Source organism: Octopus bimaculoides, chromosome 19 (assembly GCF_001194135.2).
Source record: "Octopus bimaculoides isolate UCB-OBI-ISO-001 chromosome 19, ASM119413v2, whole genome shotgun sequence".
NCBI lineage: Eukaryota > Metazoa > Mollusca > Cephalopoda > Octopoda > Octopodidae > Octopus > Octopus bimaculoides.
The window spans coordinates 37301453-37312122 of NC_068999.1; the positions used below are offsets into that span (position 1 = coordinate 37301453).

Genomic DNA, 10670 nt, shown 5'->3' on the forward strand with positions numbered 1-10670 from the left:
GTTAGCTGAGTTCAATGGCTGTGCTGGTGGTGTTTGTGTGTCAATTTATCAAATTATTATTTTTTTTTATTGCTGCATATATACATCAGCTGTAAATGAACACAAGCAATTGTTATATTTTAACACTACCATATTTTAAAAATAAATACAGTGGGCATGAAATTTTTATTTTCACTATATTCTTCTAATTTCTCATTTGTATCATAAATTTAATTTTTTTTTTTTTTTACTTTTTGTTTTGTTTCCTGGAATACTGAAAATGCAAAAAAAAAAAAAGAAAAGCTTTATGATTACTGCTTGGACACAGGGGAAATTATTCGACAGGACTATGCACTTACAAATTATTTTCAACACAATGAACAAACTGCAGTGAAGAGTGTATAATGAGTTATGAGAAAAATGAATAAAACATACTTTTTTCCTCTGTTTCTTTTTGTTTCTTTCGTATCAAATTGGTTTCATTAGATAAATTGCTTTCAGTCTGCAAAAGTCAAACCATTACAACTTGATATTATTTCTCAAATAGGGTAGCAAGAACTCTATAGTGTAACAACTAATCTCACAGCGATCAACAAGTCCATGACTTGCTTTCAATTCCCTTGATAGAAAATGTATTTCATTCATGCTATTAATGACCTTGAAAAGGTTTGAGGTGTCACACATTTTCATTTGTTTTTTTCTTTTTCCCAAACCCCATCTAAATCTGAAGTCTTCTCGTCATGTAAGAAAGGCTCAGGTAGTATCATAACCAGTACTACTTTATTAGAGCTAAAAGTCCAGTTGTTTCATCATCATTTTTATTATTGTTGTTGTGAATATCTTAGAAATATAGTAAAAATTCAAATAACTTGGAAGTACAGTAAACTTTAAGAGCACTCTTGATGAAATCAATGTTACAATATGTAAGGCTACAATTGTTTTTGGAAAACTTTCCCATCATTTGCGGAATGACAACAGTATCAGTTTGAAAATTTAAAGAAGTGCATAGAAATCTCGTATTTTGAACACACTTTTGTACAAGGTAGAAACATGGATTCCTTACTACAGACATGCAAAGAAACTTGAAACCTTTCACATGTGCTGTCTGTACAATATCTGCAACATAAAATGGCAAGAGAAGATATTAAATGCCAAAATTTTAGTAAAATGTGATATCTCCAGTATCAAAAGCTGTTTAGAATTCAGTGAAGATGTATATTGTTATTGTTGTTATTTTTATTGCTATTACTTTTTGATGAAACTCTCAGCATATTTTGCGAGGTAGAAGTGTCAGCTACACACAGCCAGCAAGCTAAGGCAATTGGTTTATGCTTCAAGAACCCTGCAGAGACTCATGCAGTTCCAAACAATGTGGATTTTTGTAGGTGTTCTACTTTCACAATTTCACCAATCTTTTCGAGCCATGTTGCAAGTTGAGTACTGATACTTCCAAGCATGCCAATCACTACTGGTATCACATCTACTCTCTTCATTGCCCACAACTTGCATATTTCCCACTTCAATTCATCGTATTTGCTTACTTTTTCTTCTTATTTCTTTTTCTTCCAGTTGTCACCTGGACATGCAATGTTGATTATCTCTTTTACTCTTTTACTTGTTTCAGTCATTTGACTGTGGCCATGCTGGAGCACCGCTTTTTTTTTAGTCGAGCAAATCGACCCCAGGTCTTATTCTTTGTAAGCCTAGTACTTATTCTATCGATCTCTTTTGCTGAACCGCTAAGTTACGGGGACGTAAACACACCAGCATCGGTTGTCAAGCGATGTTGGGGGGACAAACACAGACACAAACATATACACACACACATACATATATATATATATATATATATATATATACATACATATATACGACAGGCTTCTTTCAGTTTCCGTCTACCAAATCCACTCACAAGGCTTTTTTTCTCTTTTGTTCACCACAACGTCAGGTTTCCAACGTTTCCACCTGATGATCACACTGAATCGTTGATTGCATCCCACAAAATTGTGCAAACTTCATTCTCAGTAACCCCTTCTTTGCTCTTTGTAAGCCTTGATTTCCACTGAGCTCCCAAAGTTGTCTTTTGTATTCATGCTGTGCCAATTCCAGACATTCACTAACAATGTGCCATCCTGTTTCACCCCTCTCACCACACATTCTATATTTATTGTTGTCAGTAGTGTTGTCACTTCAGCACTTCACATAGATAGTCCTTAACACTTGTTCTTCTGCTGTTCATATAAATGCTTCTGTCTCTGTCTTGGTGTTTCTATCTCTTTCAAACTGACCATACATTTTTTTTCCTTCCTTTTTCTTTCTTTCTTTTTTTTTTTGAGTTCTTCTCCTCTTAAAGTTTTTTTTCTTTACACTATTATCAATTTTGATGATGCCGGACTTCTGCATATGTTTCAGCAATGGTTCCATGACATTTTTTACGTACCATCATAACCTGTTTTCCTCTGCTTCTACACAATCCTAGCAACTGATCAAATCTCTTCCACTTTTTTCTTCTGGGCAAGTACAACCTACCAGTGTCACTCTTGGGATAGAATGCTGAATTCTATCTTAAATTATTATTATTATTATTATTATTATTCAGTAGTTTTATTTTTGTAAGGTGCTTTCACTTCACTACCGGGCGCAGCTCTGTGCGCCTTGGGTATGTGCTGTGGTTTGCTGTGATGCTCTTATGGTTACTGTATTGAAGTGTTTTGCATAGGATGTGTGCAGTGCCCAGTAGTGCAATTTTCTGTGTTATATATATTTGTAAGTCCTGGTGTTTTTGTTATGTAATTGTCTGAATATTTTTTTATTATACCTAAGGCACCTACTATGATAGGAATTGTTTCTGTTTTTAGATTCCACATTCAAGTTACCTCTATTTCCAGGTCTTATTATTATTATGATTATAAGAAAAACTTTTATCACAAAAATGGTGAGCTAGATTTAAAGCTGCTACATATGGGCTGAGTTGATAGTGTGCTGAACTATCAACAGAAAGGTTAATGGTTCATATCTCATAATTGATATGACACTGTGTTCTAACTATAATCAACACACTTAACTGTTGCATATCAGTGAACGAACTTCCATTTATGTGGTTGCTTGATCTGCTGAAAATGGCTGCCAAATCTCCTCCAAATCATGCTTATTGTCTTAAATAAGAAAAGTGTACACTAGATAAAATATTTGTTGATAACTTTTTAGAATACCTGTGTTCATGGGCCATCTCAATCACTATTGATTTGGAGCTAAACAACATAAAAAATAACCACAACACTTTAATTAACAATTATCTCAAGTTATCTAGCTGCCAACAAGTGCTGGTGCCATGAATTGTACAACTCACTGCTGTAGGCAGAAGATTCATTGTAGAATCAGTTATGTATTTCATTAGCTTGCCAGACTACTTTTCATATTTCCTGATAAATAAAGGCTTCAAAGAGGACTGAGCTTTTGCTATCCTAATTTTACTAAGATCTTTTACACAAAGACAAACCTTCAAAGGATTAAGCCAACAGGGAAGTGCTTCAATGGCCTTATAACACCCTATGTCACAATGGAATATGGAATTCAAATCTTCTGGTGCATTCAATGTCCCAGGCTCTCCTCTTTTTGTCATCTTCATTGTGTTTCAACCCACCCATAAAATCCACACCAACACTCTTTGGCCAATCATTTAATCATTCATGCTCAATCCAGAACTACAGTCCTCTACTATTCAATTGCTACAATGTACAAAGATTGAAACCGAAAACATCAGCCATTTCAATCTCACCAAACTGAGAGGACATCTAAACAAGAAGAAAGTCTCTGAAAAACACAAGGACTTTTGATATTGGTATTGAGTCATAAACTTTGGCAACAAACACAAGTGTTGAACCAGTCCCAGTCATAAACTGAGAATATATTTTATTAATTCAGGGATGATGAAAAGCAAAGTGAATGTCAGTTAGATTTGATCTGAGAAAAGAAAAGAATGTAAGTTAATACCACATACAGTGAAAGACATTCCAGCTATGACCATCCCATCTTGTTTTCAGATATAGTATATCTAGTACTATATAATCACATACGTCCTTCCCTTTTCAAGAGAGCAGATTGTAATTTGAAAGAGATTTGACAGCTATTTCTAGCAGGATAACTGACCACATACATTAACAACTACATAGACATAGATAAATGGATGGATTGGTATGTGTGTATGCTGTACGTATATGGATAGGTTGATAGTTAGGTATGTAGGTAGGTTGAAATGTAGACAGACAGACAGACAGACAGACAGATTTGCAGATTTAATCGATGTTAAGAAGTACATCAAGCTGCAAAATACTTTCCACAACAGTTCATTCAAGTGTTTAAGATTTGCAAGAAAATAAAATCAAACATATGCTAGTGTTTCTTTTTAAAACATAAACCAAAATAAACTAAACTGAATTGAGTTCCCTGTTTCTTTCCATTTAAAAATTTAAAACATATTTAAAAACATTAAATGAAACAAAAAATACTAATTTTCATATGAACTTGTTACAGGTATTTATGTATATCTATGTGTGTTTATGTATGTAAGTATGTATGTGTACATGTATGTGTATATACGTGTGAAGATATGTGTGTTTGTGTGTATGTATATATATATATATATATATATATATATATATATATATATATATATATATATATATATATATGATTCCATGTATGGTTGTGTGTAAACATATGAAAATTTTGCATGTATGTATGTGTGTGTTTAAGTGTGATTATACCTATATTGGTATGTGTGCTATGTCTCTTGGCATGTATGTAAATATTTAAAATTAGAAACAAATATCAAGATAAGCATAAAGGAAAAATCAATTTAAATTATATGCAGGTGGTTTGTATAACAGAGTATTGAAGAACAAAAAAATTATTGAAATACATCTCTCTGATTTTCTCATGTATACAATGTATGTATAAAATACCTATTTGGCAACAATTAAATGGTATATGCATTGAGAAGCTTACTACAAATAAAGTAGCCAAATGTATAAGATACTAAATTACCATCACACGAATATTGAATTTGGCTTTGGTGGGGCTCTGATCAATTTGGACCAATTGAAAGCATTCAATAGGGTCGTCCATCACAACTTGGAAGCTGTCCTGAAAGCAGTCAGTTTTGAATCCATTTTCAGTAGCTAGCACTTTATAATGCACAGTGACACCAGCACAGTGGTCAAAGCAAACAGTCACCTATCACAACTATTTCACATCTCACACTCAGTCCATCATAGCTGCCTACTGTCACCTCTTTTGTACATGTGGCTCTCAAGACACAGCTGCAGGGGGCATTCCTTTTGAACTGGGAGGGTGATGATGACATCACCATCATGATGTTGAATGTCACTGAAGTCAAACTATGCTGGATCATAGATATAGCGTGCCCAGCTGACAACAAGGTATGCGATAAGGATGAAAGAAAAGTCGAGCGATATGACAGGTTAGCATGGTAAGTTAAGCTAACTTCCCAGGTCGATGAAAAAGGTAGCAGTAGTACCAATAATTGTTGGAGCCCTGGGAACAGTGAGCAAAAATCTCGAGAAGTACGTGGAACAAATAGGGGCTGCAATAAGGGTGGAGCACTTGCAGAAAACAGCACTGCTTGGAACTGCTCGAATAATCCGGAAGGTGCTCGAAAAATAAGAGGTGTGACCTTAGTTCACTGGTTGTGAACAGCTGACACCGTAGTACATCTCCAGCGTTAGAAGCTGTGCAAAGGCATAATAATAATAATAATAATAATAATAAACACTGGAATAACAGCAGAAGAAAGATGGTATAGGCACATGCCAGAAAAGGTCACAGAAAATGAGAAAGCAACCGATTTACAAGGAACAATGCTGCTAAACCAATATTGACAGGCTATATGTGCCTAGGAACAAGGGAGAAAGAAGGAAAATACCAACCTTTTTTTTAACCAGACATTCATCACAACATACATACCCATCAACACACGACTGGTTACATTCCAAACATGTTGAAAGGACATCAACACAACACACACACACAAATATATATAAGAGCAGGTGTGGCTGTGTAGTAAGAAGCTTCCTTCCTAACCACATAGCTCTAGGTTCAGTCACACTGCATGGCACCTTGTGAGTGGATTTGGCAGATGCAATTTGAAAGAAGCCTATCATATATATATATATATATGTATGTATTTTTGTGTGTGTCTTTGTGTTTTGTGTTTGTCCCCCTCATCCTCACTTGATAATTGGTGCTGATGTGTAACCTAGCAGTTCGACAGAAGAGAATGAGAGAATAAGTATTAGACTTAAAATGAAGAGTCCTGGGCTGGATTTGTTCAGCTAAAGAACCCTTGAGGGTGGCACCCCGGTATGGCTGCATTCAAATGAGTGAAACAAGTAAAAAGATAAAAAGATACATACATACATATGTGTGTGCGTATGTGTTTTGTGTGCGTATGTGTTTTGTGTTTTGTGTGTTTGTGTGTGTGTGTGTGTGCATGTATTTATTTGTTTATGTTACCTTGTAGTTGCTTTAACACAAAGTGAATATTTCAATTCATTCAGCCTTTTAAATCAAACATAGAAGAAAGTTTACTTAGCATGAAGAAATCCCCAATTGAAAGTATAAATAACTGTTTGCCATATATGTGAGAAGCAAGTGTCTGTCCATTATGTGTACATATATATATGTGTGCATTTATATAGGTGCATGTATTCATGTGTATTTATTTTGATAATTAAAGTCCTGTGAAGCAATGGGCTACAGATATGCCTTCTATTTAATCTTCCTCTTCTTCATCTTTTTCACCATCATCAAGATGTCATTCAATGATATATACAGTAATGGATTGTTACTTTGATATGGTGCAGTACACATTGAAATATTTCGATTTGTTCACAAACACAAACACACATGTGTGTGTGTGTGTGCATGCATGTGTGTATGCATGCATGCACATGTGTGAATGCATGCATGTGTATATGTCAAAAGAACTTAGTGATATATTTTTGAATCAAAATTTATTTCTTGTAAGCATGCTGCTGCTATCATGCAATAAACAGCTTTAATGAAATTTTAACACAACCTCTCTCAGAATGGAGAATTATTATTTAATATATACTTAAGCTGTGAGCTAGTAGAGATAATTTAGAAGTGAAACCTGAAATACTTATTCAAATCTAATTTATATCTAACGGAAATTTTTATTTTATAGTTGAAGTAGATATAATATGGATATATAGTTGTGTGTATATATATGCGTGTATGCATGTAAGTACGTATGTATCTATGTATGTATGCATGTATGTATGCATATATATATATGAAAAAGTGTTTATACATATATGCATCTATGTGTGCATATGAATCTGCATGTTGTATATGTGTGCATGTACACATAAATAGGCATAATTCATACATGCATACATCCACACATTTGTACATGCATGTACATACATACATTCATGTACATACATACACATACATAGCATACCATTCAATATATTATACATATATACATATGCATGTATGTATCTAAGAAGTAAGCTTCCTAAACAATTTCAAATGTAAATAATTGATGCTAAAAATATAATGGAACATATTTCAAATGTAATTGAACAGATCAATGTTAAACTGATTTTAAACTAATACTCCATTAAAAGCCTATATTACATTTTCTGGATGTTAGTTCTTATGTTAGTTTCTTTTTACTAAAACGTTTGCTATCACTTTCATTTCTTCCATATGTGATTTATAAAACTGTGCTATGATCCTGGATCACCAGGTTCAATTCCAGGTTGACTTATTCTTTCCTTTTTTTCCTGATTCATTCTCAATCAATTTAATCTTTTATCATTTAACTCTTTATTTTTTAAATATAGGTTCAGTATATAATTAAAATTATATTTACTGCATATCTAAGCATATATATCTATAATAATAAATGTGAAATTCTGTCTGTCTGTGTGTCTGGAACCCAGTATCTCAGTCTACATTTGCTCTACATAGGCATATATCTTTTGGAATCAGAATGATCCTGGGACTGAAAATCTGCCCTTCATTTTGTTCTTCAGCATACAGCTTTGGGATCAGGTCTGGATGAGGATTTGTTATATGCTAACAGTTGTAACTTCACAAATTTTGGGGGTTCTTTTAAAATTTGAAGTTACAAGTTTTTCATTTAAACTGAATTTAAAGTAATACCATATTAGTAGGGTACCAATAAATGCTTTATTATTATTGCTCACTTTAGCCCTCCACAGGAGCCAGCCGAAAAATCTGCACAGAGTGCAGCTTTTAAGCTAGTTTAATATATATTTAATATGTTGGTTGGTTAAAATTGCTTTCCTTCTTCACTCAAAACATCTTTTTGATATTCCGAGAGAATGCTTGGCTCTGTGATGAAGAAGTTCACTTTGCAGCTATGTGATTCAAGATTCAACTCTATCTTACTGCCCCTTGACTATTTTCAACTATTTTTAACAGTCCAATATATGCTTATTCAGTGTCCACACATTGCTGATTCTGAAAGTTAATGTCAAATCGCTGTTACAATATATGGAATGAATCCAGCCATCAGCAACAATAATAAAAATAAAAATAATAATAATAATAATAATAATATGGTGGTGGTAGTGATGATTCTGTAAGTAGAGTGTCAAACTAAATGTATTACAGTAAATAGTTTTGTCCTGTTCTCAACTCAAATCCTATTACATTTCAATTTCCCTTTCATTCCTTCAGGACTGATAAAGTAAATAACAGCTCTTTGATAAAGTAAATAGCAGAGACTGGGTTGATTCTATCAACTCTACCTCATCCTTTACAAAAATTGGCCACATGCTTAAAGAAGAAATCAATATTCTTTCAATACTCACATAGAATGCTTTGGCATTTCTCAGTTTCTGAGCAATATCAGATAACTGTTTCTCTAGTTCTTTTCTAAAAGTAGAATTGGTAAAAGTAAAAATATAAAGTAATTTTCTTGATTTAGAATAAATTTGTTAAAAAAACAAATATTTTATTATTTTATATTGAGCTTTTTACCTGAAGAAAATTATGAAAAGAAAATCAATCATTTTAAAAAACACTGAAGACTGTTGCAATGATGGTTTAATATGAAATGATATATCAGAAATTCCACAAGTAGTGGCTGTATCTTTGCAATGTAATGTTTATAACTTTTCTACAACTGTCTGTAATAGGTACATTTCCCCAAAATAGCTCTGCCAATGAAGATAAGCATACTTCTGGAACTGAAATATAGTATTTGAAAAATTCACAAAGTCTATTTTTTCACCTTTTTCTCTCAGACCACTGATGTCATTGTGACAGTGGAATTTATGTAGTAAAGACAGAATGAGATAAATTTGGGTTGCTGGTTGAACAATGTTAAGTTGGGAGACAGATTCAGTGCAAGTGACTACACATCAAAAATACTGACTGTCATAAATAAGAGATATAACTTTTCTACAATGGTTCCACAGAAGAACATGTATGTACATACATACCACACACACAGTGAAATCCTTGTATTTATTGATACAAAATATATGGATCACAGAAGCTGACTGAAGTCAATGTGGGAATTCTACTGAAAGATACATAGATATCATCATCATCATCATCATTTAAGGTCAATGTTCCATGCTGGCAGAGGTAAGATGATTCGACAAGGATCCAGTGAGTCAAGGAATACATCGTGTTCTAGGGTCTGCTTTGGCATGATTTCTATGGCTGGATGCCCTTCTTAATGCCAACCACTTTATAGTGTGGACTGGTTGCTCTTTTTTTGTGCCACCAACACTATTGAAGTCACCCTGTAGCTCACAAGCCAACAAACCCCAAGCGAGGATTATGTTTCCTTTGTATGCTACATTTAAGTTAAGCTATGAAGAAAAGGTTGGAGTAGAGGAGAGAGAGAGAGAGTGAGAATTAATTATAGGTATTTCCAAGAAGATAATCAGTGATGATGAAGTGTCCAGGTGGCACCTCAAGTAGCAGGAGCAGTAGCTGGTGGGAGAATAGGGGTTTATAAGAATGTGTAGGGGAAAAAAAATTGCAGAAGTAGAAGCAGAAGGTAGGCAACATCTGTAGGGATTGAAGGGAGGGTGTGCATGAGTTGGGGAGGCTATATAATGTATGTGCGTGTGTGTGTGTGTGTGTGTGTGTAATTATGAAAATTAAAACTGAGTCAATAAAATTGAGTGGTAAAGATGGTTAAATAGATAGTGTAGTGAATGATAACCAAGTGTGTATCCAGTCAGTGACAGAGCCTTTTGTCTATAGGTAAAATACTTAACTCTCAAATGGTGATGTGCACCTGAACTTGAATTGGTGTTGCATAGTAGAGAAAAGCTTAACACTATAATCACTTTCAGAGGTAGCTTGAAGAGTAAAAGAGTAGAACTCTCCCAAGGTAAGTTGCTTTAAGGTAAGTTACACTACATCAAATGACAAATACATCAAATGATTTACTTGTTTTTGTTTTTGTTTTTTATATATACATAGGCATAGGAGTGGCTGTGTGGTAAGTAGCTTACTTACCAACCACATGGTCCCAAGTTCAGTCCCACTGCGTGGCATCTTGTGCAAGTGTCTTCTACTATAGCCTCGGGCCGACCAAAGCCTTGTGAGTGGATTTGGTAGACGGAAACTGAAAGAAGCCCATCGTATAT

General features: G+C 34.1%; 1 protein-coding gene across 7 annotated transcripts in view; it reads right to left on the minus strand.

The window, feature by feature from the left end:
- The window catches only part of LOC106867251 (uncharacterized), a 435591-nt gene that overhangs the window by 29895 nt on the left and 395026 nt on the right, over nt 1-10670 (minus strand). For all 7 annotated transcript variants that reach the window (XM_052974909.1, XM_052974912.1, XM_052974910.1 and 4 more), the window contains 2 exons: nt 8871-8934; nt 415-481 (listed from right to left, as the gene is read on the minus strand). In XM_052974909.1, coding sequence (XP_052830869.1) covers nt 415-481; nt 8871-8934 — 131 coding nt within the window. The remainder of the gene's footprint in view (nt 1-414; nt 482-8870; nt 8935-10670) is intronic.